General features: G+C 48.1%; 1 protein-coding gene and 1 pseudogene across 3 annotated transcripts; both read right to left on the bottom strand.

Moving 5' to 3' along the window:
* Positions 1-6,589: 6,589 nt before the first annotated feature.
* Positions 6,590-10,147, bottom strand: LOC120705636 (annotated as a pseudogene).
* Positions 10,148-22,224: 12,077 nt separating this feature from the next.
* On the bottom strand, positions 22,225-27,842 carry LOC120705635 (protein MALE DISCOVERER 2-like). 3 transcript variants are annotated; one of them, XM_039990086.1, is made up of 13 exons: positions 27,518-27,842; positions 26,092-26,866; positions 25,838-25,970; positions 25,425-25,496; positions 25,167-25,310; positions 24,993-25,094; positions 24,821-24,885; positions 24,256-24,726; positions 23,707-23,897; positions 23,473-23,605; positions 23,236-23,393; positions 22,862-23,050; positions 22,434-22,778 (listed from the first exon to the last, which is right to left on the bottom strand). In XM_039990086.1, the coding sequence occupies exons 2-13, from the start codon at positions 26,201-26,203 to the stop codon at positions 22,521-22,523; spliced, it is 2,028 nt and encodes a 675-aa protein (XP_039846020.1). In that variant the 5' UTR covers positions 26,204-26,866; positions 27,518-27,842; the 3' UTR covers positions 22,434-22,520. The 3 variants fall into 3 exon arrangements, with proteins under 3 accessions (XP_039846021.1, XP_039846020.1, XP_039846022.1); XM_039990087.1 differs by having other exon boundaries at positions 22,225-22,778; positions 26,092-27,842; XM_039990088.1 differs by lacking the exons at positions 26,092-26,866; positions 27,518-27,842 and having other exon boundaries at positions 25,854-25,970.
* Positions 27,843-27,861: the final 19 nt, after the last annotated feature.

Genomic DNA, 27,861 nt, shown 5'->3' with positions numbered 1-27,861 from the left:
TACTTACTTGCCAGGTTCACCACAGCCAAAGTGCCACCACCGCACCCGTCGCGGCTACACCGGCCACCCTCCAACGAACTGGGAGGGCTTGCCAACAGAATGGGGGCTAAGGGTGGGGAGGAGCAGCCTGACCAAGATGTCATAGGAAACGACGACCTCCCTTCGAGCTGATGGTAATACCAGTGAGGGCGCATCCGAACGCCGCCTACCGCCATCCAACGCCCTTCGGGGGGAGGAAGCCCCAAAGGAGGGAGGGCCGGCAATGGCGACGCACGGCATTTGATATGGTATCTCCAATAACAAGGAGAGCGTCGACGAAGTAGAGGCACCAGCAGCAGACACATTGTGGAAGACGGCGGTGGAGCAACGGTCATCACCAGTGGCAATGGCGCAAGAAGAGGAGGCTCTTTGATGACGCCTTCAAGATCACACAGCAATGCCGTTTCAGCGCAAGAGTCCACAGGGCCTTGCTCCCTGCGCCCAAAGCGACCACGGGCTACTCACCCCATGGCCACCGTGGGGAGACGCAGGGCAGCAGCAGGGCCTCGCCGGTGGGGTGGAAGCACAGCTCGGCGAGCCGACGATGAAGCAGCGGGAAGACGGGGTGCGCCGGTGCGGGCTGGCGCCGCCGCGCCGGGGAGCGGAGGTGTGTCCGTGAAGAAGGCCTCAGCGGCGTCCAGCGGGGGCAGGAACCCCACGCCTCGCGCCGCGGCGAGCTTCTTCCGCAGCGGGTACCGCATCCCGCGCGCGGCGGGGCCCAGGAAGCACGGGACGCCGTCACCTGCGGCCGCCCCCGCCAGCATGGGCGAAGAGGGGAGACGAGGAGGAGGAGGGCGGCGGGAGCGGCGCTCGCGCGGCGCAGCGGAGGTAGCGGGCCAGGACCTTGGAGTCGCGGAGCCGCGCAAGGGTGGCACCGCCACGAGCCCGCCGGGGGGGGGGGGGGGGGAGCCGCCGCATCGCGTAGATCAGCCCCGGGGGCGCCGGATCCGGTCCCCAGGACGTCGGATCCGCAGCCCCGGGCCGCCGCCGCCGCCACCGAGCCCGGCACCCGGCGCTGCTCGTCGTGCGCGGCCGTGCTTGCTCGCTACACAGGAGAAGCCCCGCCGCCGCCTTCCTCGCAGGTGCACGGGCTTCCGGCGCCCTGCTCCGGCGGCGGCGAGGTGGAGGGGGAGGTTGGAGGGGGTGTGCGGCGGTGGCGGCGAGTTTCAAACTCTAATCTCAATGCCAACTCCAACTCAAATTCAAATTGCACAGGCATCTCCTCTCCGCTTTTCTTCTCTCGTTTTCGGATGGCAAGATTCAATATTCTCTCGTCTCATTGTTTTTTTTTCCTTTTCTTGTTGACTGCGAAGGCAAGACTCGCACTGCAAACACATGTGACGCCTCGGCGGCAACGCCACTGGCCGGCTCCTGCCAAACACCTTTTGATCAACAGAAGTCTACCGTAACCGTAAGTGGATGTTACTTCTTCAAAAAAAAAAACCGTAAGTGGATGTCAACATCTATGGATAATAATATTTTAAACGTCAAGCGTTCGCGGGAAGAGATAAAGTTCTAAAATGGTTGTAAATCTTTGGCGCGATATTTTGCCATGCTTCTGCAGCTTTTCATCTCTGCAGGGAACTCAAAGTAATGGGGAAAAGAAAACTACATCAGCTGCATACATTTACATTCAACAACAGAGCAAGATTTTTATTAAAAAAACAACGAAGAAAGATTGTTATAAAATTAAGGAAAAAATTCGGTTTACACCCTTCAACTATCGCAAAAGTCCGATTTTCAACTTTTAACTACGAAATCGGACAGCATAGGCCATCCAACTGTAAAAGCCGGACAAATTTGGCCCCTGGGTGGTTTTGAAGGTGGTTTTCTATTTTGTGAGAATTAAAATATTTAATTTTACACTAAAAAATTATAAGTAATTCATTTTAAGTTAAAAAATTATGAAATGAGTATCAAAAGTTTTCTAAAAATATAATCTATCTATTGTCACATGACTTGTGAGCTATTCAGATCTAATTTTTTATGTTCATAATATTTGGTTGCTTGCAGTCATGCCTATTATTTTTAATAACTAAGATTCAAATGGAGCAATAATAGATATGTTACATTTTAGAAAAATTTTGGTACTAGTTTCATATTTTTCTGATTTAAAGTGAATTAGTTTTGATTTTTTTTAGATCTAATTAGATTTATTTAATTTTTTAGAAAATGCAAAACAACTTTCAAAACCACCCCAAGGGCCAAATTTGTCCGGTTTTGACAGTTGGATGCTCTATGCTGTCTGGTTTTATAGTTGAATGTTGAAAATCAGACTTTTGCGATAGTTCGAGGATGAAAATTAGACTTTCTTTGAAATTAAACAACATAGCAAGATTCAGCATTTTGCCAGTGCGGGAACCGGTGAAGGAGCTGCATTGTGCCTGTGCCTTGATACAAGCGTGAACCAATAATGGAGAATAAAGATGTCAGTGTTTTAAAATGAAAGGTACGACTGATCTCATCGTGCGGAAGAGAGGTAAGCGTCGCCGCAATTTTCTGATGCAAGGGTCGTATCTGAGAACATTTCTGCTCCTCGACAGACAGCAGACATCGGCTCCAATAATTCTAAGAGAATCTTCTTCACCTGACAATGAGCAATTACAAGGACTTGCGGTGACATATTTTCCTGCAAGTGAACATTGTGTAAACAAAGGGAACAAAAGCTTGAGGCAGCATCAGAAAGTGAAATGGAAAAGCTTGTCTGACCTTTCTTTCTCCCCTTTGCCCAAAGCTTGTCTAACCTTTCGCTTTTCTCGGAACTTCAACAGCCCATTTGATTCTAGCCCAAGCATTAGCTGGACGGGACAAAAGAGTTTTCTGGATTCTCAGCCTTCGTCAAAAGATTTGGAATATTGTCCCATTCTGTTTTCTGGATTCTCCGCCCTCAAAAGATTTGGAATATTGCCCCCATGCTTTTCCAAGGTTCGTATCTGCAACTCTGCAGAACACGAAGTAATGAGCAAAAGAAAACAACATCAAATATGTCCATTCATATCGTGTTTGCTTACCACCGTATAAAGTGTTACAATACCTTTATTTGATCTCATCAAAACAGCAGTCATCGTTGAGGCCATGAAAGCCATGGTTAAGGCTATGGTGACAACCATTGTTAAGGCTATTGTAACAGCCATGGTTATTGCTGCTGTTGGAGAAAGAATTCAAGGATTGCACTAATGTTAGACATAACATCTACCTTGTAATCCCATATATATGTAACCTTGAGATCAATGAAAAATTGCTTCATTCACTATTCACAATTTCTATTCCTCGATTGACGAGCCATCTTACCCTCGCAAAATTCTGGTGATCTTTTCCTCTTGTTCTTGCTCAGTTCTTAGAGAGCTGCTGGTAACGTGTTAGGAATAGAAATTGTGAATAGTGAATGGAGCAATCTTTTACTGATCTCATGGTACCCTTTTATAGGGAGATTACAAGTTCAGTTACAAAGAGCATTAGAATGACACTTGATATCACCCTCTAATGGCTGCAATTGGGAACTGTTACTAGGTGGGTTTAAGGCTATGTTTTATGGCCATAACCAAGGCCTTAAACCATATATATATAGTCTTAAACGGGATTAAAATGATGTAAAACTCACATTTCTATATGTTTGTGCAGTGAGATTGTTTTGCCTACAGTGAAGCATGTGCCTATCAAATACAAAGATGCACGGCCAGGCTGAGTTCTCCAAGAATCCAAGACCATCGGTTACCTCTATTCGATCGGAGGCGTTCATACGCGTCAGACGTCTATGGCAAGCCACTCCACTCCACTCACCGGCCAGTCTTCATCGAACAACCAAGGACTTGTAGGATCCGTATGCTGTTGGCGTTGGGGACGGACGCGGCCGTCTGATTAGAGTAGACCATCGCCGGCTCTGCAAGCGGCTGGATGGGATCGTTCTGCTCCCTTGATGTCCCTGTTCAGAAATGGGCGGCAGTGATGCAGCTCGCCGGAGCTCCGCGCGAGCGCCTCGTCAAGCTAGGGGAACCCATGGCATGCAAGAGGCCGAGCTCGCGCCGTCGCGCGGAAGGGGATGAAACCGCGTGCGCATCCCCCTTTGTCCACCTTGCAGTTAACCGCGTCCACCCTGGGCTCAGGCCGCCGCCGGCACAATCGACGACGACCACGCCGTCCTGATCGACCTCCGCTGCGGTCAAGTTTGCCTGCTGCTGGCCGCCGAACCCGACGTGCAATGCATCGTATGGTGCTTCCCGTCGCTCTAGTCGTGACGGACACCGCCGGCAAATGGCCGCCCATACGTAAAAGTAAAACCTCCATCCTAGCTTGGACCACGCCCAGGGTGACGCCCCACGCGGCGGCGAGATGACGAGGCACGCGCGGCAGGTCTCCGGGGAATACTCGCTGACGCAGACGCCGCCGCGGGACAGAGAGAGGGAGCCCTCGGTGTGCGGTGCGGCCGAGCTCGCTGAGGTCGGCGCTCGCGTTCTTGGACGACGGCGGCGCGCAGTCGTCTGAGGGTCTCATCTGAAAATATTCAATAATATATAGAGTATAATGCACTGGGGTCCTTAAACTAGTTGACATGTTCTGTTTAGGTCCATGAACTTCGAAAATGCATTTATAGGTCTACAATCTATTCAAGTATGTCACTTGAGGTCCAAAATATCTCTGACCACCATTGACCGCCTACGTGGACAGCCACGTCCGATCCAACGGGGACGCAGGCCGCCACGCGTGCCTCGCCGGCTCCCGCACGCGCAGTCCTGCTGCGCCGCTCCCCGCTGCGCCGCCGTCCTGCTACGCCCCCACGGCTCGCCGGCGCGCGAGCTGGAGCTCCGCCGCTGCGGCCGAAGCCTAGCCGGGGCCGTTGTGAGGGAGGAGGAAGGGGGCAGCGCGCGGTCTTCCAGAAGCTCTGCTCCGCTACGCGAGGGAGGGGCCGGCCGCCCGCCATGGAAGGGAGGGAGGAGGGGCCGGCCGCACGGAGAAGCTTGGGATCGGATGATCTTGAACTCCGCGGCACGGCGCCTCGCTCGGCTCGCTCACGGCCACCCCTGCTCCTTCTCCACCTCCTCCCTCTCGCACGTGTGCCGCCGCCGCTTCGCGGCCCCCGCGCGATGCTCCGGAGCGTCCTCTGCGTCCACCGCATGATGCCTCCGCGGCCTCCGCGAGCCGCCTCCGCTCCGCGACCTCTGGGCGCCACCTCCGCCCGGATGCTACCCGGCTTGCCCCTAGCCGCGGTGCGTGCTGCGTGGCGCGCTGCTCCGCCCTCCCCGCCCCTGACCGCTCCGCCCGTCCCGCCCACAACCGCGGCGTCCGCGCACGATCCGTGCGGATCCTCGCCGGGGAGGCTGGAGGAGACGGCGGCGGTGGAGGCCGGAGGAGGCCATGGCGAGCAGCGCCTTGGGGGCGCGCGCGGGGAGGGCGAGCCGCGGAGGTGAAGAAGCCCGCTCCCCATGAGAAGGCCGCCGGGAGCCGAACACGGCCGGCTTGGGGCGGATCGGGCGGCCGTCCCGTGGGAGGCGGAGGCAGCCGCCTGGTGGAAGCAGAGCACGGTCGCGCCCGTCAGCCACTGGTAGCCTCGCTGACGCGTCCGTCATCCGCCGTTGCCGCAGTCCTTCCCCGACGCCAGCCGCCGTCGATTCATCCTCTCCGGTGAGCCATTCGTCAATTCCTCGCACCCACAGCTCCTCCCTCCCCTCTACCCGTTTGAGCCCTCACCCAGCCCTTTGACTTATCATGCAGAGCTCCCGGCGTCGAAGCTTTGCCCGCCGCCACCGTCCTCCGTCGGGCCGCCTCCTCGCCGCCGTTACCCGCCCTGCACCCGGTCGGTGAGGCTCGCCGCACCCCTGCACGGCCCATGCGCGCGCCATCCCTGACCCTGCTCGCCTCCCTTGCCACCTCACGCTCTCGCCGCCGCTGGTCTGACGCCAGCCGAGCTGCGCCATGCGCTGACAGCAAGTCAAGGCACAGCGGCGAGCGGCGCAGCAGGGTTGCGCGCCGCGTCGGAAGAGAGGAAAGGAGGGAGGGGAGCGGGGGTCCGCCGGAGGTGGTTCGCGCTCGGCAGGACACCGGCGCAGCGGCGCAGCAAGACTGTGCGCGCGAGAGCCGGCGAGGCACTCGTGGCGGCCAGCGGCCCCGTTGGATCGGACGTGGCTGTCCACGTAGGCGGTCAACGGTGGTCAGAAGTATTTTGGACCTCAAGTGACACACTTGAATATATTGTGAACCTATAAATGCATTTTTGAAGTTCATGGACCTAAACAGAACAGGTCAACTAGTTTAAGGGCCCCCTGCATTTTACTCTAATATATATTTACAAAAGGCCCCTGATTCGGATCACAATCAATAATCGCGATCCAACATGGGGCACTATGTGATTCTGCAATTCGGTATTTATAAAAAAAATACCATCTCCATCCATCCTGGTATTAATAATCGCGATCCAAATCAGTTGTTATTTTGTAAATATCCCGGTTGCCGCTGGCGACCTCCGCTTGCCCCATCTCCATCCAGCATCCATTCCTGGCAACCCCCGCCTAGCTGGTGCCATCTTCTCACATCAAAGAAATAATAACATTTGCAGTACCAAATTTATTTCATTAAATGCACCATGGAGTATATGTTGATAGTGCATATGTTGGATAATATAGTAGTTGCTATATTTGTTATAGACTTGGTCAAAGTTAGTCAAATTTGACTTAGGACAAACCTAATATGACATGTAAATAAAAACGGAGGGATTAAGATATATATCATCATTCCTACCATAATTCTGCTCACTATAGTCAAGAACCACTCTCTCACAACTTTTCTCTTGACATGAATTTCTGGAAAATAAATTTATGCCGTGGGCACATTCCTGCTTTAGCATTGATACTTAGGTGATGGTGGATCATCACCATCATCTTCCTCCTTTTCTTTACAAGCCTTCAGATAATAAAATTGCCGCCTTAGATGCATTATCTGTCAGCGCACACAAAAATTCACTAGTTACTCTACCTGCGATAACAAAAGTTTTAAGAATTCATATTTATCGAAAGGAAACAAAATACATATAGTATCTTCTCTAACGTGATAATAATGGAACAAGCTATGGAATGAAAAGGAGAAGCAAAATAGATAAAGATTATTTAAACAAAATAGATAGAGGAAGATCATTTAAAATAACATTCAACTGTGGAGAGACAGTGGTTCTTAAAATTTTCTATATATACAGGTCATATGCAGTCTGGGCTTCAAGAGTAATATGGAGTGAAGAGAATTTTGAGCTCCAGATTTGGAGGAAACAGACTACATGTATCACAACTCAATAAGTCAGAGAACTTCAACGTCACAGCCTGCCAAGTGCCAACTTTTAACTTTTAGCTTCTGTCGCCAGCCTTTGGCCGTGAGCTGAACTTGTAAGCTGGTGCCCCCAGCAAAACCATTTATCTGATGCTTTCAATAGAAGCAGGGCTAAGGGTGGTCTTTGGTCTAAAAAAATTAAGTTAATGAATGTAAGCATGCTTGATTGTTTTCTTTGTGTCTGCCATTTTGTTTGTAGTGCCGGTAATGGGCTTGGGATAGTTTCAAGTTTCACAATTAAAAGTGTATATGATAATATCCGATTTGCTCAAAGCTTGGTAGTTGGTAGTTAGTAGAGTTTTAGATCTCGCCCCTGCACTAGCTCTGTCCCAATCCAACCATGCTCATGCTCTTGCACCTTCTACAAGAGCAACATTGACTAATCAATACCAACCCTCCCCGCCTTGCCCCTACTAGCCAGAGTGAGAGGAGGGTGAATCAAAAATAGCCCCAACCCATGTAGACATCTAAAACCTGACATGACTTCCACAAAAGAAAATAGATATGCACCTTCTTTACCAGGAAAATATTATGCTACGGAGCAAAGGTATGCAGACAAGAAAGCTTTGATTTTGAGAACAGACCTCTCGTTTAAGATCATCAGGTAGATTATCTATTGAAACAAGAGTCTGAAGTTCAGCTTTAAGCTTCTCATCTTTGATGCCCAACCATGTGTTGGGATGTAAAGCCAGCAGAAGAACAGTCAGAACATCTGCACTTGAAGGATATTTCACAGCATCCTTCTTCAAGTTTGAATTGCACAAACTGGAACCAGGCGAAGACATTGGTAAAAGCATATCAACACCCTTGTTCATTGCCTTCAGATACCACAGAGGCTGAGATAACAGTCTTAAGGCCATCACCATTCTCTTGGACACATTTTAAACATGTTTCTTTGCAGCAGAAACCATTTCTTGATGCAAGGTTTCCTGATAGCATCGCAGCTCCTTGACAGCATACGGCAGCTGCAATCCTAGTAAGGGAATCTTCTTCGCTAGATGATGAGCAATTACAACATGAGTTATTAGCATATTGTTGGTCGTAGACTATGGCAAATAGTCTGGTATCACGAACTTGTTGTAGAACATTTTCCTGCAAGTGAACACAAGGTGTGTTACATAAGGGAGCAAAAGATTGACACAGCATCAGAGAAAGAAATGGAAATCTGGAAATGTCACCTTCAAGAAAAGCCTTTCTTTCTCCTCTTTGCTTAAGCTTGGTTCCCCTTCCTCCTTTCTCCTAACTTCAACAACCCATTTGATCAAAGCTTCAGCATCAGCTGGAAGAGACTCAATTAAACGGGACAAAAGTGTTTGAACATTATCTAGATTCTCCCCCTTCAAAAGATTTGGTAAATCTTCAGCACAATACTTTGCTATACTTTTCCAGTTCTCGTCCCTGCAACTCTGCAGAAAACTGAAACTACTGAGGAAAGAAAACTACATCAAATGCTTCATACCAACTCAACTGACTGTGCATTGGTATTTTACCACTGTGTACAATGATGAAGGGGCTGCTGTCTTTCTTGATATAAGCATGAACCTATCAAATATAAAGATGCCAACACCTTAAAATTGCTTGATTAAAAATCATACTGAGGAAAAGTGAAGCATCACTGAATTTTTCCAAATGCGTAGGAAATTGCATATAAACAAAATGTCATTAAGGATTTAAGGTATACTATATCTGTATGTATTACGCACAAACACTATTTTTAAACTTGATGTTCTGTAAAAGGTACGGGTATCTTAATATTAGCACGTCTCAAGAGAAAAATGATGACGAGAAAGTAAGAGGAAGGTTGGCAAGAGTAGAGACCCCCTAAGAAGTCCAGTTGAGTCATCAGTCGTATTCATGGCAGCCCAAAGAAGTTCCACGGGAACCCAATGGGGAGGGTATTTGAAGCGAGCGACACCCAAGATGAGAGCCATATCCTGTTCGGCATGGTAGCCACCGATTGGGGAGAAATGACCAGTTCCAGTCTGCTTCATTGCAGTATTGCACAATGCACGCTTCAGTGTCATATACAAAGAAAACAGATGGATGCAATGGAGGATGTCGAACTCAACAATCCAATCTAATGCAATCTAATCTAATGGGTAAATGAATTGTAAGAGATCAACCGGGGCAGTACAGTAGTACAACTGTACAAGTAATCAGGAGTGTGTGAGAGAGAGAGGAAAGGGGAGATTGATCATGGGATGCGGACTAGAGGAATTCCCTAGGGGAATAGGGAATTTAGCATAACCTGTCTGAAAGGCTGCCTGTGGTAGGAGGCGATGAGATGGCAGTCCTGGGAGACGACGCATCGGAGGAGATTCCGTCGTAGGTCGTCGATGGTGACCCGGCTGGCGCGGAAGGACTGGACGTCGGCGCCGGAGCAGCGCGCGAGGCAGGCGACCTTGCCGAAGGTGATGCCCTCGGCCTTGACCTTGTCGAGGGGCTCGCAGCAGTCGAGCATGGACTCGTCGAACCACCGCCAGGGCCCCTTCCAGCGGCGGCCGGGGTCAATGGCGAGCGCGTTGAGGACGACGGCGAGGGAGGCGAGGCCGCAGAAGGCCGGCTCCGACTGCGTCTGGAAGCAGGAGACCAGGGGAAAGAAGCCCTCCATGGTGCCCGCCGCCAGGGCCTCCGCGAAGAGGCGCTTGCCCTCCGGCGAGGCGAAGTCCACCGCCGGCGGCGACGGGAGGACCCGCCGGTACAGCGACGCCACGGCCGCCGCCATCCTCCTCCCCCTGGATTGGATTGCGCTAGCGCCTTCCTTCCGAATCTGATTCCTCAGTGTGAACGCCCCCGCCGCTCGCTTTCAATTCGAACCTGTCGAAGTGTCGATGATGGAAGACGACGGCCACGATGGATGAAGTTCATTTTTTACCGTCCAACTTTCCCCTCAGTTTGGTTTTGACGATCAAACTCCAAAATCGATTAATTTTGCCATTAATCTATCAAAACTGTTCAAATTTGACCATCGGGACTGTTTTGATGGTTGGTTTTAATTTTTTATTTATAATTAAGTTCTTAGATCTTAAAATGATTATTACTTTTTGTTCGTACCTCCGATTTAGGTTATTCTCCAGTCACGTGTTCGTAATGATGAGCTTTATCTTTTAAAATGTTCTTTATACTATTTTATCACTATTTGTTATATTATCTTATGTTGTTGTGTAAAAACAATAATATAATAAAAATAAAACAAATAGTTACAAAATAATATAAACAATATTATAAAAGATAAAACTTATGGTTACGAACGCTTGACCACAAAAATCACTTAAATCGGCTACGAACGCATGACCACAAGAATCACTTAAATTGCAAGAACTAATCCCTATTACAAGCACTAAGTACTCTCACAAGTGTGCTTAATCCTATATGATGTACAATGAAGCTCTATGGTGGTTGGAGATGATCTTTGGCTCTTCTTACTTCCTTGGTCTCCAGCAACCTCAAATAACCCGGCCTTGGGGGTATATATAGTCACACATCCAAAACTAGCCGTTGGGAAAAGGCTGACGAAATATCTTAACGCCGGTTAAACCGACGCTCAGTTCTTGTCATTACCGGTTTAACCGGTGAGTGTATTTTCCCAGCAACTTAGCCGTTACTACTCCAACGGCTACTTGATCAATCGACCGACGCTCTCAAAACTAACGTCGGTTTAACCGGTGAGTGCAAGCTCAGAAACCCCACGAAAAATGGAGTCTCTGGACAACTGCACCGACGCTCACTTTTTCTTTATCGTCGGTTTAACCGGTGCCTCTGGGTCAGTCTTCACTTCAAGTCATTGCACCGACGAGTTGTCTTCAGGCATCGTCGGTTCATCCGGCGCAAAACCCTAGTCTCAGATTTCTAGTTCCATTGCACCGATGAGTACAATTTTCCTAACGTCGGTTTAACCGGTGATAGCAAATTGTCTCTGCCTTGTTCGTTTTGACTTGATTTCTTCACGGTCTCTTCAATTCTTGTCCCTTGGATCTTCTCTTTATCATCACTTGAACCTAAAAGCCTGAGAATGGTTATCTTAACAATCATATTAGTCCAAGTGTTGTGTTGTCTATATCAATCACCAAAACATTATTTTGAAATATGGCATGAGAGGCCATTTTCGCTACACTTAAGATGTGCATCCTTCGAGGTGCTGTGTTTTGTGCATCCTTCGAGGTGCCTTGTTGTGGGGGGTGCCAGGGGTCTTAAGAAAATCGTCTCCTTCGGGGTGTTGTGTTTTGTGCATCCTTCGAGGTGTCTTGTTGCGTGTATCCTTCGAGGCGACGCTCGTTAGGGTTTTGTTTTTTGGAAAAACGTCTCCCCCCCTTCCTAACGAGTTGTTGCCCGGAGGCAGTTTATGTAGAAAGGTGAGTTCTCTTTTGTGGAACTTTGATAGACTATTTGCTTACCACCGAGGCAACGCGAGGAAATTTCGAATTTTTGAGAAAATGTCCCCCTCTCTTGCGCGCTGTTGTCTTCGGGGGGTTTTGTTCTTTTAGTTGTCTGGTTCGAGTGATTGATGCCGAGGGGTTTGATGGAAAAACGTCTCCCCCCTTTCTGGCATCCATGTTTCGATCGTTCTGAGGTTATTTTTCTTTTTGTTTTTTGCCGAAGTTTTTTTGGTTCGGTTCGTCTTAAAAGTCGAAGCCCCCTTTTTTGCCAAAGGTTATTTGTTTCGGACCTTTTGAAATGTCGAAGTCCCTTAGCGTTCTTTTTGCACATTTTGTGACTTTATTGCCGAAGGTTTTTTGTTTGGACCTTTAAAAGGTCGAAGCCCCTTGGCGTTCTTTTTGCACATTTTGTGCCTTTTGTGCCGAAGGTTTTTTTGGTCCTGACCTTTAAAAGGTCCAAGCCCCTTGGCGTTCGTTTTGCACTTATTGTGACTTTTGTGCCGAAGGTTTTTTGGTTCGGACCTTTAAAAGGTCGAAGCCCCTTGGCGTTCGTTTTGCACTTATTGTGCCTTTTATGCCGAAGGTTTTTTTGGTTCGGACCTTTAAAAGATCGAAGCCCCATGGCGTTCGTTTTGCACTTATTGTGCCTTTTGTGCCGAAGGTTTTTTGGTTCGGACCTTTAAAAGGTCGAAGCCCCTTGGCGTTCGTTTTGCACTTATTGTGCCTTTTTTGCCGAAGGTTTTTTGGTTCGGACCTTTAAAAGGTCGAAGCCCCTTGGCGTTTGTTTTGCACTTATTGTGCTTTTTGTGCCGAAGGTTTTTTGGTTCGGACCTTTAAAAGATCGAAACCCCTTGGCGTTCGATTTGCACTTATTGTGCCTTTTTTGCCGAAGGTTTTTTGGTTCGGACCTTTAAAAGGTCGAAGCCCCTTTTTTTGCCAAAGGTTATTTGTTTCGGACCTTTTGAAAGGTCGAAGCCCTTTGGCGTTCGTTTGGATAAGTCTGCAAAGTTTACAGATTCTGTTTATTTTGCTAACTTATTGTTTTGTGTAGCATATAGATGCTTGTCGAAGCTTGCCATTTGGGCTACTTAGGCAAAGGTGACACTTTGTTTGGGGGAAGTTCATTTCATTGAAATGGTTTACAATGGGTCCGCCTCGTCAAAAACCTCACCTCCGGTGTGGAGTTTCCCCCTGTGAGGAAAAGAGTACGGCCCTTTTACAAAGTAAAAAGAACTGAAAAAGTCTGCGAAGGTCCGCAATCGCTTATAGTTTCGCGATGCGGCCTTTTCACAATCTTAAATGTAATACTTTTTAAGGCTGTGCGCATTCCAAGGATGCTGCAGCTCATTGCCTTCGGCGTCAGACAGGTGATATAACCCTGGCCTGTTGCTCTTGATTACTAGGAATGGCCCTTCCCACTTGGATTGAAGTTTGCCAGAGGTTTCGGCGTTTGGCTTTCTTTTTAGGACCCAGTCTCCGACTGTGATGCTCCTTTTTACGACCTTCTTGTCCCTCCACTTCGTGGTTTCTTGTTGATACTTTTCTAGGTTTTCCGAGGCTTGTAGGATGTCTAGCTCCACGAGGTCATTGTCATCCGAGGGGATGGCCTCAACTTGGTGGGTTACCCTTAGGCTTCGGTTTTTGAGCTCCTCTGCTGTCATTGCTTCGGCACTGTAGAGTAGCCTGAATGGGGTGAACTTGGTTGTTCTTGATTCTGAGGTGTTGTGGGACCAGATGACCTTCGGGAGTTCATCGGCCCATTTGCCCTTTTTCTGATCAAACAGACACTTTTTGATGCTGCCGAAGATGATGCCGTTGGCTCTTTCAACGGCCCCGTTGGATTGCGGGTGGTACACCGAGGCAAAGATTACCTTCATGCCCACACTGTAGCAGAATTCTCTGAAGAGCTGTGAATCGAATTGTTTGCCGTTGTCGACAGTGATCTCCCTTGGGAACCCGAACCTGCAGATGATGTTCTGCCAGAAGAATTTTCTGATTGTTTCTGATGTGATGTTGATGAGTGGCTTGGCCTCGATCCACTTTGTGAAGTGCTCAACAACAACTGTTGCGTATTTGTAATTGCCCTAAGCTGTGTGTAGAGGTCCAACTAGGTCAATTCCCCATCTTTGAAGAAGCCAGATCAGAGGTATCAGCTGAGTTGACTCCGAAGGTTTAGAGGACTTCGGGCCCATCATTTGGCATGTTTTCACTATTTGCTGAGCGTCCTTCAGCGCCGTTGGCCAAAAGAATCCTTGCCTAAAGGCTTTGGAGCAAGTTGTCTGAAGCCAATGTGTGATCCACAAAACCCGGAGTGAATTTCCTTGAGGAGTTCGATTCCTTCGGTTGTCGAGATGCACTTTAACCATGGGCTGGTGATGCCTGACTTGAACAACTCTCCCTCGGAGATGATATAGCCCCTCGCTCTCTGGAACATTTTTTTCTCCTCTTTCTCATTTGGCAGCTCGATGTTTCCCCGAAGGTACTCCATTATTGGTGTTCTCCAATCTTCGGCTGAGATGACTGAAACTTGTTTTTCTTTTTTCGGCTTGACCGAAGGTTCTGTGATTTCTTTGAAAAATACATCCGAGGGTAATTGTTCCTTTCTAGATGCTGCTTTTGCCAGTTTGTCAGCTTCGTCGTTCATGTGCCTCGGGATATGGACGATGTCGAAGCCCTTGAAATGCTTCTCCATGGCTCTGACGGCATCGAGGTACTCGATTAGTTCTGGTTTTCTTGCCTCTGCGTCTTTTTCGACGTGGTCTCGGACAACCTTCGAATCTGTTCTGACTATGAAATTTTGATGGCCAAGGGCTTTCATTTTGCGAAGGCCCAGGAGTAAGGCTTCATACTCAATGGTGTTGTTGGTTGATGATTCGAGGTTGCCGAAGCTTAGCCGTGCTGCGTATCTTATTTTTGCTCCTGAAGGAGATTCTATGATTGCAGCAATTCCTGCTCCTTCATTGCACCAGGCTCCATCGCAGTGCACGGTCCAGGTTTCAGCTGAAGGTTCCTCCTTGAAGATTGGGGATTTCCAGTCGGCAATGAAGTCTGCCAATACTTGTGACTTGATGGCTGTTCTTCTCTCAAAGTCTATGTAGAACTCAGAGAGTTCCGAAGCCCATTTGGCAATCCTGACTGAGGCCTCCCTGTTGTTGAACAGGTCATGCAGAGGTTGATCTGTAACTACGATTATCTTGTGAGCTTCGAAGTAGTGTCGAAGCTTCCGAGCAGACATGACTACTGCATATGCAATTTTCTCTAGCTCTGAGTACAAGAGCTTCGAGCCAGCAAGAGCTTCAGATACGAAGTAAACTAGTAGCTGATTCTTCTTTCCCTCGGTTTCTCTCTCGAGCACGAGCGCTGCACTGACAGCAGAGTAGAATGCCACGATGTACAGGAGCAACACATCCTTCGGGTCAGGTGAGGTCATTTTGACCATGTTCTGGAGATGGTTTTTGAGTGCCTGGAGGGCTTCGCTTTGCTCGGGGCCCACTCGAATTTGTTTGCATTGCGAAGGACCTTGAAGAATGGTAGGCTTCGGTCAGCAGAGCGAGGGATAAATCTGTTTAGGGCTGCTATCCGCCCTGTGAGCTTCTGTACGTCCCTGATGGACTTGGGCTCCTCCATGTTCCAGAGAGCTTTTACTTTGTTAGAATTTGCTTCGATGCCTTTGGTGGACACGAGGCATCCTAGCACCTTTCCTTTATGAACTCCGAAGATGCACTTGCTGGGGTTCAAGGACAGGCCTGCTTTTCTTAGGCTTGCGAAGGTTTCAGCCAAGTCTGCCACATGATTGCCTCTTATTGAGCTGGTTACTACAATATCATCAACGTAAGCCAGAACATTTCTTCTGAGTTGGTGCTCCAGGACCACCGAAGACATTCTTGAAAAAGACTGTCCTGCATTTTTCAATTCTTCGGGCATCCTCACGGAGCAGTAGGTGCCGAAGGGGGTTATGAAGCTTGTTTTTTCTTCGTCTTCTTTCCTCATCCAAACCTGATGGTATCCGGAGAAGCAATCCAGTAGAGACATCAGTTGACTGTTTGCCGCATCATCGACGACTCTGTCGATTCTTGGCAGCGGGCAGTCATCCTTCGGGCAAGCTTTATTGAGGTCAGTGAAATCGATGCACATGCGCCACTTGCCATTCTTCTTTTTGACCGGCACGGTGTTTGCCAGCCATGTTGGGTATTTGACTTCTCGGATAACTTTTGCATCTAGCAGTCTCTGGACTTCGGCCTTGACTACTGCGACTTTTTCGTCTGCCATTTTGCGAAGCTTCTGCTTCTTTGGCTTGATGTTTGGGTTGATATCCAAGCGATGCTCAATGATATCTCTGCTGACGCCCCGTAGGTCACTGGCGGACCATGCGAAAACATCTTGATTCTTGCTGAGAAATTCAAGAAGCTCTTTTTCTTCCTCGGGTTCGAGGGTTGCGTTGATGGTTACCATTTTGTCGGGTAGATGTACGTCAAGGGGGACCTTCTTGACTTCGCAGTCTTCCTCGAAGGTTGCCTTCTCGTTGTCTCTCTGCTCTTTGAAGGTAGCAGGCTTGGATTCAGTCCGAAGATTGTGGACATTTTTCTGGCCTGGGGTGTATCCCCGCTCTATGTCCCGCGCAAGCTGCTGGTCCCCACGGACGGTGATGACCCCCGCGAGAGCTGGAATCTTCATGCACAAGTACATTGATGGACGATAGCTTCGAACTTGTTGATTGTCCCCCTTCCTAGGATTGCGCGGTATGGGTAGGGCATCTCTACCACATCGAAGGTGATGTGCTCTGTTCTTGCGTTGGTCGTGTCTCCGAAGGACACAGCAAGCGACAGTTTGCCGATTGCATTCACTCTCTTTCCTCCGAAACCCATTAAAGGGATATCCGAAGGCTGAAGCAGATTTCGGTCGATGCCCATCTTGTCGAAGGTGTCGGAAAAAATGATGTCTGCAGAGCTGCCAGTGTCAACAAGTATCTTGCCAATCCTCCAGCCCTGAATGTTTGCCTCGATGACAAGAGCATCTGTGTGTGGGTAGCTGATGAGGTTGATATCTTCTTCGGAGAAGGTGATCGGAGAGTGTGACCACTGGGTTCTCTTGGTTGGACCTTCGGAGACGATGCAATGGACTTTCCTGAAGTAGTCTCTGCGTTGTTTCTTGTTCTCGACGTCCAGGGTGGATCCTCCGGAGATGGGCATGATCATTCCGAAGGTTGGCAGTGCCGCGGGTTGGCCATTTGTGGTTTGGTTTTCTTGTTTTGGAGGGTGGGCTGGGGGTGGTGGTAGCTGCTCTTGTGTTGGTTGAGCTTGGGTGGTGGGTTGACTGGGTTGTGTTTGCGGGTTTGGCTGCAGCTGCCAGTTGTGGTTGTAGTTGTAGTTGAACATGGGTGGGCGGTATGCTTGGGTAAATGTGGGGGGTGGAACGAACGAAGGTTGTGTACTGTATTTGTTGAGGAGCTTGTGGAGTCTGAGGCCATGTAGTGTGCCCAACAAGCTTGGCTTTTTTCTCGGACTCCATTCTGTCGAGGGTCTTTTTCTTCTCCGGGCATTGGTTTTTTCTCGGACTCCATTCTGTCGAGGGTCTTTTTCTTCTCCGGGCATTGGTTTGTTCTGTGGTCGGAGTCAGACCCGTGGAAGTGACAGAAGAATTTTTTCGGCTCGCACGAAGGTCCACGACCTCGGCCCCTTCCTCTGCCGCGACCTCTGCCCCGTGCTCCGGACGAAGGTTGCTTGTCGTTTGAGTGCTTAGGTTCTGACTCTGGCGGTATCATGAAGGGATCGAAGGTTATTGTAACACCCGTATTTTCAAATTAGGAGCCTAAATAAATTTAATTAGGTTTTCTGTAGGTTCGATAAGGTTTTATTTATTTTATATTGAATTTAGAGCATTTATCGCAAGCTTAAAATAAAATATTTAGCCATAAAAAGAAATATAAGGAAAATAGGTTTTGTTGCATTTCATGCTGCCTTTGCATCTTATTTTGCTTGCTGTTCAATCTAAATTTGAATCTTTGAGTTTGAATTTGAATTGAAAGTGCTTGAATCCTTTTTTGAAAATGGAAAACTCTTTCCTTTCCCCTAAACCCTTTCCAGCCCAGCCCATCCCTCCTCCCTTTTCTTTTTCCCTCCCCGCCGGCCCGTTTCCCCGCCCCTGGCCCAATCGGGCCCAGCGCCCCCCTCCCCTCCCTGCCTCACCGCCAGGCGGGCCCCGCCCGTCGGGACCGTCTCCCTCCCCCAACCGAGCCGGACTCAAGCTCGAGTCCGACCCGGACGCGCGCTCCACCCCTATAAAAGGAACCCGAGACCCCCCATACCTCGCCAAACCCGCAGCCGCCGCCTTATCCCTCGCTAACCCTAGCTCCTAGAGCCACCGCCTTCGTCGAGTTTGGAGCTCGCCGTCGTTCCGCTCTGTTTCCTCGACGACATCGCTGCTCCGGAGCTTCGCTGTGGTGAGAGGAACCTCGCCGACCCCGTCTATTTTCCTATCTCGCCTTCTTGCCGGCGCATTAGCTCGCCGGAGTTTTCACTCCGCCGTGCGCCACCGCTAGCGCTGCTCCGGCCGTTGTCTCGCTGTCCAGATCCCCTAATCAAGTTCGCGACTTCGCGAACATGCTCCCCGACCCAAATCCGAGCCTAACCCAAGCCCAGATGGCCGTTTTGGTCTACTCCGGCCATCCCGCCGCCGCGCGCTGCCGCTTAGCTCACCGCCAGCCGCTCACACCGCCGCCAGCATGCCCCAAAGAACCCTAACCGTTGGATCTAAAGCGAACGGCCCAAATTAGATCGGATCCAAGTCAACTAAGTTAGAAACCGGTCAACCGTGGTCTTTTTGCACATAAGCCCCTCTGTTTTTCCAAAATTAACCCGCCGTCCACTGCTGTTGAAAAGTATTTACGGAAAAGCCCTTTCTTTTATGTTTTAGCCCCTGAGTATAAGGTTTAATTAAGTTTTAGCCCTTAGATCTTGTTTTAGCCATAACTTTCTCGTTTTAGATCCGTTTTTTATGATTCTTGCACTCTCGCGATCGTTGTGACGAGTAATATAGTTTAGTGACCTCTTTTTGTACTGTTTATGTTGTCTGGTGTTCTGTTTCTAATTGTTTATACTTGTTTGTTTGTATGTGCGTGTGCGATGTGATAGACAATCCGCAGTTCAAGGAGCAGCAGCAAGATCAAGGCTTCGGAGGGCCGGACCAGCAACAGTTTGAGGAAGGAAAGTAGACCCTTGATCATGTTTTTGACCCATGAAATCACCAAATCTATCACATTTACTTTTATGTACATGCATGTGTCTATAATTTGATGGGAACCGAGTTAAGGACATGCCTAGTATTGTTTACCTTATTCCTTGATCAACTTGGGTTTAATTTCATGTTGGGTAGCTATGCTAGTTGCTATACTTTGGGTTATGGTTGGTTAATGATGATACAAATGTTATACTTGTTTTTATCTCATGTTCATGATGCTTAATGTTGTTAATCAAGAGTATATGATTTAATTGGGAAATGGAGAACCACCTAGGAAAACAGTGCAACCACAATACTATATGGCTCTGGTCTTGGCTAAGTAACTAGATGATCTATATGTCGTGCTGGGGCGTTTGATTAGTGGATTTTTCGGGTTATCGTGCTTTGAAGAGCGGGTGAAGGAAGCTTCGTCTTCTGAGGCACCGCAGAAAAAGGGACCAGTGCGTATATAGTGATTCTTTGGAAAAGCCTCGTAGTGAATCCCTAGCCACTCACCAAAGGAAGTGTTTAAGGGCTTTGCAAACCCGGGCGACATGGGAAACACGAATTGTGGGTAAAGTGTACAACCTTTACAGAGTGTAAAACTAACCGGTTAGCCGTGCTCACGGTCAAGAGCGGCTTGGACCCTCACATGATAATTGAACTTGAAGTTGATCTAAATCGATGCTCTAATTTATGGTTAATTGTTGTTTATCTCTCTCTATATATATATGCTTATCTTGTGGGTTTAATGGTATATACTTATATCTAGATAATGCTTGCTAATAAAATATGATCAACTAAAATTGCTGAGTGCAGTTAAACCGTGTCAGCTAATCCTTGAATTAGCCTTGCATATATTATAGTTGTTTCCCTACCACTTATTGAGTACCAACCATAAGTGTACTCACCCTTGCATACTTGCTGCTCAGACCGTAATAACAACTGTCTGGAGTTTCCAGAAGACTTTGAGGATTTCTAGGCATATGTCTCCCAGTCATCTGCCTGTGCTAAAGAAGATTCCGCTGCTACTCTATAGATGTTTAATTATTTGCTTAAGATATTCGGTTTTGTAATAAAGTCTTTAATACTTTCTTTACGCTTGCACTAGTTGTGATATTCACTTTATGGTTAATCATATGTGTGTAAACTGATCCTGGCGCACATATGAGATGCATTCGGTTTGCCTTCATAAACCGGGTGTGACAGTTATCTGATCCTCATCATCATACGAATGTTCCAGAGGTAGGATGAGCTGCTGAGTTGGCTGCTCTTGCTGCCGTGTTTGCTGATTGTATTTTTCTGCCTGACGCATGATTCTTCTTTGCTCGACCCTTCTGCGGTGGTCGGCGTCTGACTTCGCGTACTTCTCTGATTCTGTATAGAGCTCCTCCAGGGTCCTCGGGGGCTCTCTTGTGAGATGAGAAGCAAGCTGGCCAGGCAGGAGACCTTCAATGCATTTCTCGATTGCATCCTTCTCTGGGAAGTTTGGGATTTGAGCCTTCTTCTGCACGAACCTCCGAAAATAGTCATAGAGAGGCTCACGGTCGTGCTGTGGGCACTTGAAGTCTTTCACAGTGTTGGTATTTAGCCTTCTGAATCCCTGAAAGTCCTGGAGGAGCCTGCCTTTCAGCTGGTACCAGTTGTTAATTGATTGCAGGGGAAGGTATGAGTACCAGTTGGCCACGGAACCTTCGCAAGCCATGACGAAGGACTTGGCCATGGTTGAGTCGTCACCTCCGGCCGAAGCGATGTTGCTTCGTAGGCCATGAGGAACTGGGTTGGATCAGTTGTTGCATTATACTTGGGGAGCTGTGTAGGCTTATAGCCGGGCGGCCATGAAGTTCGCTGCAGAGCGACTAAGAGTGGTGAGGTCGGGTCATATGGGAGGTTGACCGGTGGTGGCCTTCGGTTTTCACTGTGAGCGAAGGTTGTCTAGTGGATGATGCGGGTTTTTTTGTTGGAGGGAACCTTCGGGCATTTCTTGGTATGCCCTCTGCAAATTCTCAACTTCCGCCTCCATTTCTGCTAGTTTGCGCCTGGCCTCAGCTAGCTTGTTTGCCTGGTCCAGTGCCCTCTTTTTGGTGGCGAGCTGAGCTTCGATGTTCCTTTTCTTCATTTCCAGGGCCTTGAGCTTGAGTGCTGTCTCTGTGAGCTCCTTGGATTGGTTTTGGTGAGCTTCGGTGTTTTCGATATCATCAACCAGATCTCCATGAAGAACAGCTTCGTTGTTGGTGTCTTGAATTCGTGTGTTGGCTGCTTCGTGCTGCTCGTGCTGCTCTGCGGTGTTGCTTGTGGTGCCGGCGGAGGCTTTCTTCTTCACTGGGGCCATCGAAGGTTGTTTCACGAGCTGGAACGGTGGGCGCCGCTGTTGGGATCTTAGCTTCTTAGATGCCCAAACAGGGAGCATGAACAGTATGAGAATGTCAATGAAAGTAGGAACTAAATTCTCCAGTAATAGCCAGGAAAATTCTACCCTTTACACTGTGGAGAGAGGGGCTATTTATACCCCTAACCTTCGGCCGGATTTTCCTAAACTGCCCCCTTCCAACTCATTTACAGCTCACTTACAACCGGTTTCATGGTAAAATTACAAGATTAGAGGTGTACAACTCCGACCTTCTCACGTATTCAGGTGTTCAAACCCGACCTTCTCACGTATTCACGTTTTACACGCACGCTTGCACCAACCGAAGGTTTTCGTTTCCTTCGGGGAGCTCCGGGGGTCACAGCCCTGAAGGTTCCGTCAACGAGCGATCAGCCGTCACCTTCGACCCCGAAGGTGATCCCTTTACCCGAAGGTCTTGGTCTTCGAACTTGTGCTTCTGAGCAACTGTTCGTCACCTTCGGCCGAACGAAGGCGATATCCTTCGTCACCGAAGTTCTTGGTCTTTGAGCTTGCGCTTCTGGGCAGCCATTCGTCACCTTCGGCCAACCGAAGGCGATATCCTTCATCTCCAAAGGTCCTGGTCTTTGAGCTTGCGCTTCTGAGTGACCATCCGACAACTTCGGGTATGCTTGCCTTCCTCTCGGGGCCCTACAAACGAGTTAGGGAGCATTTCCGAGGGTGGGGGCTTGACCCGAAGGTCCAATCCCCAACACCGTTTTGCATAAATTTCGCTAAAAGACAAAGGAAGATGTACAATTCTGTGATGTCAGTACATAGTTTGTCATAACTGCCGGCACTGAACCGGTCATTCGTTTAGCCTCCCAGCCTAGGTAGCAAATGATATTCAGAAACTGAAGACCTCCGGACATTGCTATGCGAGTGGCAAAGTGACAACACCAGCCATTTGTTTTATTTTTATATACAGTTACGAAAGTTTGAAATTACAGAAAATTATACAAGTCACTATATTCCCCTCCTTTTTTGTGAACGATCAGCATGTACATGAGTTCTATTGATCACATTTTCACAAACATTTCTCTGCCGTCGACGATGGCCACTTGCATTCGGTAACAATGCTAGCTGACAGCATCAACACCATCATGAGCCTCGTATACAATGCATACGTGATCTTGTTAGGGAGGGGGTGTTTACAACACGTTTGTACAGTAATCAGTATACAGCGTTCTCCACTAAGTTGACTTCACCGACAGTAGCTCCAGCTCCGCCCACCAGAGCGGCGACAGCCGCGGCGCCGCTGACTCAGGCGAGATGCCAAGAGCAGTTCGCAGTTTGCCCACGACGTCTCTCATCGTCGGCCGCCGCGTCGGTTCGGGGTCGATGCACTCCTCGATCACCTCGCAGACGGCCTCCAGCTCGTTGCTCTTGTGCTCCTTCACCGACTCGTCAACGAGCTTGATGTAGTTCTTGTCTTTCAGATATTCAGAAGCCTGTGGTGAAGGCGGACTTTAGAAATGCAACGGTGGATAATGTGAGGAGTGATCTTTTAAGCCTGAGTTTGCATAACTCATACCCAGCTGCACATGGGTCTGTGATCCTCGGATTCAGGAAGCCTCCCAGATATGACCTCGATCATAAACGCGCCGAAGCAATAGACGTTGCCCGGGAGATCCGGAGGAGCTTCAGAGCGGCTGCTGCTGCCGTCCTCCTTCCCAGCCTTTGCTTTGGCGGCGAATTCACTCCACATACCAACATCTGCCAGCTGCACCGATAGAACACATTACAATATGCTAGCTGAATCAATCGTGTATAATTAGCTAAAGAAAGTAGCCATTCACAGATTAGTTGAGCAAAACATCCATGTTGGTGGCCTTAACTGGAGCTTCTGGAAACGAACGGTGTACTTATATGTGCTACTGAAAGTGGCACTGCTAGCTGAACCTGTACCTTAGCAGCATAATCATCTGAAATGAAGATTGAGTCGGACCGCACATCATGTATTGCAACGGGAGGATTTAGCTCATGGTGCATATATTCGAGGCAGTACACAATGCCCATGATGACTCTCATCCTCACAGCCCAGTCCAGATCCTCAAATTCTTTGACTGCAAAAATAGTGCATTCAAGTTGCAGGCGGATGCAAGCATATGAGCTACGAGGTTATGCAAAAGCAAAATCACTTACGGTGAAGATGCTGTGAGAGATTGCCCTGTGCAGCAAACTCAAACACCATCATTCTCATGAAAGGCTCATTTTCGTGGCAATAGCCGAGGAGATTGACAAAGTTCTTGTGGTTAACTCTTGACAGTGTATCTATCTACATAGAGGGGAGGATAATCAAGGAAGAATTAGTATTGAAAGATTCTGTTTTATTCTCAGGTTGTTTGTGTTGAGAACAAGATGTTGCTAGCCATAAACCTTTTTCTTGAAGCACGTTTCTGCACTCCTAGACCAGTCTTTGCTCGATGATATGACAGTGGAGACAACACCGATCTCATTGCCGCCTGATAATATCCCCTTGAATACAGTGCAGGATTGATAAGTATTGATGATATTGCTGAAATCCTCACAAGCAGCTTCAAGCTCAACTCTGTTCAATTTTGAAACACCTGAATACAGGAAATAGAAATGAATTGAGGCACTGGATGCTCAGAAAAAATCTTGAATCACGATAATATCCAAAATATAGCTAGAAGGAAAAGTAGATTTCCTGAACTAGCCATGTGCCTTATTGACCAGCCATATGTGCAAATAGAGTTCCTGAATGACAAGGATATCCTAAATAAATTACAAGAGAGATAGAGTTCCTAGAGTAGCCATATGCCTAATTCACCAGGAAAACATGGGAGTCTCAAAGACCAAAGTCTCACAAAACATGCACAGCTTCCAGAACATCACTATTTTGGTAGTTTGTAGGCATTTACTTCCTAAATTGTAAAAATAAATAGAATTGCAAGAATGTTTCACCTGTTACAAGTGCCTTCTGAATAGGGCCACTTAGCCCTGTTCTCCAAGGGGCTATTGGTGTACGACCTCGCTTCCGCCAAACCAAAAGTATCAAAACTATCAGACTAACTAGCAATATTGCAGCTGGAATTGTGATCAGATATGCCCACTTGCTGTATTTTGTATCAGACATCTCAACATCAGTGGACTTGGCCACTTCTGTAGACAGCTGCTGCAATGCGGTAGCATCAATTGCTTCCGGAACCAAAGGTGACAGAGCTTGGCCATATGACTTAGGAAATGCAGGGAATGAACCGCTTCCTAGAGAAAGCACATCAGGAGGTCTTTGAATTTCTTTTGTATTTTCCAGAGCAGAAGATTTAGCATCGTTCCCCAAAAGAGCAGGCAGGTTGTCAGCTTCACTGAGAATCCTGCGGCGCATGGCACTTGCAAAAGACTGCAAATTCTGCATGATGTGTGCCTCACTGAAACCTGAAAGACATATAAGGCTCTAAATGTTAGATGCAATTTATATAACATAAAAGTGCCAAGGGCTGGTTTTGCAGCATGAAAAATGCACAATTACTTGGTACATTGGTGTAATATTTCTCTCGGAGGCCACTGAGAGATATCCAATCCTTGAAGTCTGACCTGTAAGGAAAAGGCCTTTACACGGTGAGGTGAACATTTAGAAACAAAGCCTGGAAATATTGGAAGCTAAATGGAGCATAAAGTTAATACTAAGTATATCCCCTTACCAGCATCCTAGTTTTCTGCTCAAGCATCCTGACTGGTCATCAACTATCTCTTGGATGGTGAAAGAAGAGACACCTTCTTGGAACTGGTTATCATGAAGTGATCTGGAACATAAGAGTCCTTCATTATACCAAGCAAAGAACAGATTGGAGAACAGAGGGCACAATAAGCCTTACAGTTGTTTGAGAAGTGGCATTGCCCTTAGTTCCTCTGGAATTGTTCCATCCAAGTTGTTGCTGCTCAAATCTAGCACTTCTAGAGCAGATAACCCTACGAATTCTCTGGGAATCCACCCACGGAAGTTGTTCTTTGGAAGTAAACTAGAATAAGCAGTAACCAAATATCATCCTGCCTGAGGACTTGTAGTACAAAATGCATTGCATTGGAACTGAGAAGCAACAAGGATGTGGACAGAAGCGTAGAAATGAACTCACAGTGATTTCAGGCGTCGAAGGCTTCCGATTTCAGGAGCAAGAGTCCCGGCCAATTCTTGACCTGTTAGGTTTCTATATGAAGAAGAAAAATAAGAACTCAAGACGTGATTTATGATCGTAAGAATTCAGGCTAGGGATAAAAATAAGATAGCAGAAAATCAAACTGGTAGTCATAGTTGGGAAAGATCATGCTAATTGTTAAGGGGGAAAAGGCATCTCCTAGTAGCATGAGAAATGACCAACTTGGCTATCACTGAAAAGAATAGTGCTCTTATTCCTCTGATGTTTTGCAAATGGGCAGTTGTAGCAAACTATTAAATGGACCTCTAAAAGCAATCATGGACTTTCTCCTAAAAGATCAAAGATGAGGCCAGTGGCACTAATACTGAAAACATCGAGGAAAACTGACTTACAGAATCTCTACTTTACCGTCTAAACATCGCACGCCGGGCCAGCTGCACGGGCTCTTGTCCATGGGATCCCAATCCTGGAAGGCACCATGGGGATCAGCCTCCACTCTCGCCTTCAGTTCCAGCAACGCCAGTCCTACCATACAAACAGGAATCGACAATCACAAATCAACTAAAACTAGATTCGCCAAACATTATCCTCACCAATTCCATCGATCAAGAAGTAAACTGCCCTCTGCACAAGAGGTAGCTGTTACCTTCACCGTTGATCGAAGCCGCACCCCGGCCGGCCTGTGCCTGGAGCAGCATGAGGAAGAAAAACAGTAGCTGGAGTCCCGAGCCGTGATGAAGCACCTGCCGCACACCCATGGCAGCGGGAGCGCCTCCTCTCGGGAAATAGCAGCCCGGCAGCCAGGCGCCAGTTCCCTACCCACCGTCGCTGGCCGACACGCTCAAATTCCCAATGCGGAGAAAGGAAGAAAGAGCCGGACGAGAGAACCGTAGAGATGAACAGGCAGGCACGGAAAATTGTTGGCTTTCGCTTGGGGATCGGTTACTTATTCCCCTGCCTCATCATTACGCCGGGAAGAACAGACGCCGCCTCGGTGATCCCGGCGAGCTCGAGGTGCTCGAGCTATTCGCCGGAGCCCATTGGTCCCGCCGCGCCGGAATGGGGCCCTGCCTTCCCCCCGGCGTCTCTTGCGCCGAGAAAATTGGGTTCTTGGCGGAGCAGCCGGATAGAGCCTTCTCGCCGGGATGGCTGGTGGTCGGCGGCGGCGGCGCGAAGGGATGGGGGAGATTTCGCGCGCGAAGGTGGCGGGCGGCGGTTAGATTCCGTTTAGGGGGCGAGGGACGGGGAAGCGAGGGAGCGTGCCCGTCGCCGCCGCCGCCGCGCGCGCCAAACCACTGCCTTCGTGGGCTCTCGTGGGGGAAATGCAAGGCAATACCATCCTATGCCTGGATGCACGCACAACTCATCACAGCCGTCCATTCCTCTCCTCGATATCCATCCAGCCCTTAATTCTCCTCAACCTTAATTTCGATGTAAATGAATGATCATGATAATCGATTAGTCTCATGTGCGTGAGCCCTTTAAAAAAAACGGTCTCGTGTGAGCATGCACATGTCAAAATTCCATGCCGTGGACTGGAGAGGGCAACCCAATCAGGCTTTTCACGAAACAATGATGAATGGCTCGGAACGGAATTTAGACCGTAACATGTAAGGCATACCTTTTGTTTAAGATTTTAACTTTTATTGATATATACCATATTTTGTATGTAAGATCTCCCTGATAAGTTAGTAGTTTTAAATACCAATGACCAATTTTATATCCAAAGTTATATATTAATAAGGTCATCGTTAGTCAAATGCTTGTCCTAATCAAACAAGATACACATTATACCTTAAGAACGAGGGGTGCAAGGTGGATCTTTAAAATATCAGTTCCTCTAAAAAAGATAAATGGTCCAGTCATTTTTTTTAAAAAATGATTCAGTGTTTTAACTGTACCGTGCATGACGTGGTGGTAATTTAACTGTTATGAATTTATGGTAATTTCAGTGGATTACAGAGTTGGCTATGTGATGATCACATGTCAATAATTAAAAAAGGTTAGGGAGTGTAAAAATGAGGCTAAGTGATAGAATGTAGCACACCATCTCACCAAGCTATTTACCATACCTCTTGTTCTCTCTTGCGGTCTTGCCAGGAAGAGGTCCCAAACTCCACTAATGTGTTTTGCTACTAGCTATGTTGAGGGGTCGAAGTTTTAAGAAGACGGTGAAACATGGCAATCAAGGTCCAAGACTCCAAGTATGTCTTGTCTTCAAAAAATAAGCACCACGAGACGACAAAGAAGGGCAGCAAGGATCTGTTGATGGAGATCGGAACCAGCCTAAGAATAAGCAAGACCCATATGCAAATCCGAACGAATGTGCTGAAAACAATGTTGGCATAGATTATAATAATGGTTGTATGGGAAATTTGATTGGTACTATTAATTACCAGTATAATGTTATAAATCA

Source organism: Panicum virgatum, chromosome 5K, assembly GCF_016808335.1.
Source record: "Panicum virgatum strain AP13 chromosome 5K, P.virgatum_v5, whole genome shotgun sequence".
NCBI classification, from domain to species: Eukaryota; Viridiplantae; Streptophyta; class Magnoliopsida; order Poales; family Poaceae; genus Panicum; species Panicum virgatum.
The sequence above is the reverse complement of the archived record's forward strand: the minus strand, read 5'-3'. Positions and strand labels throughout refer to the sequence as shown.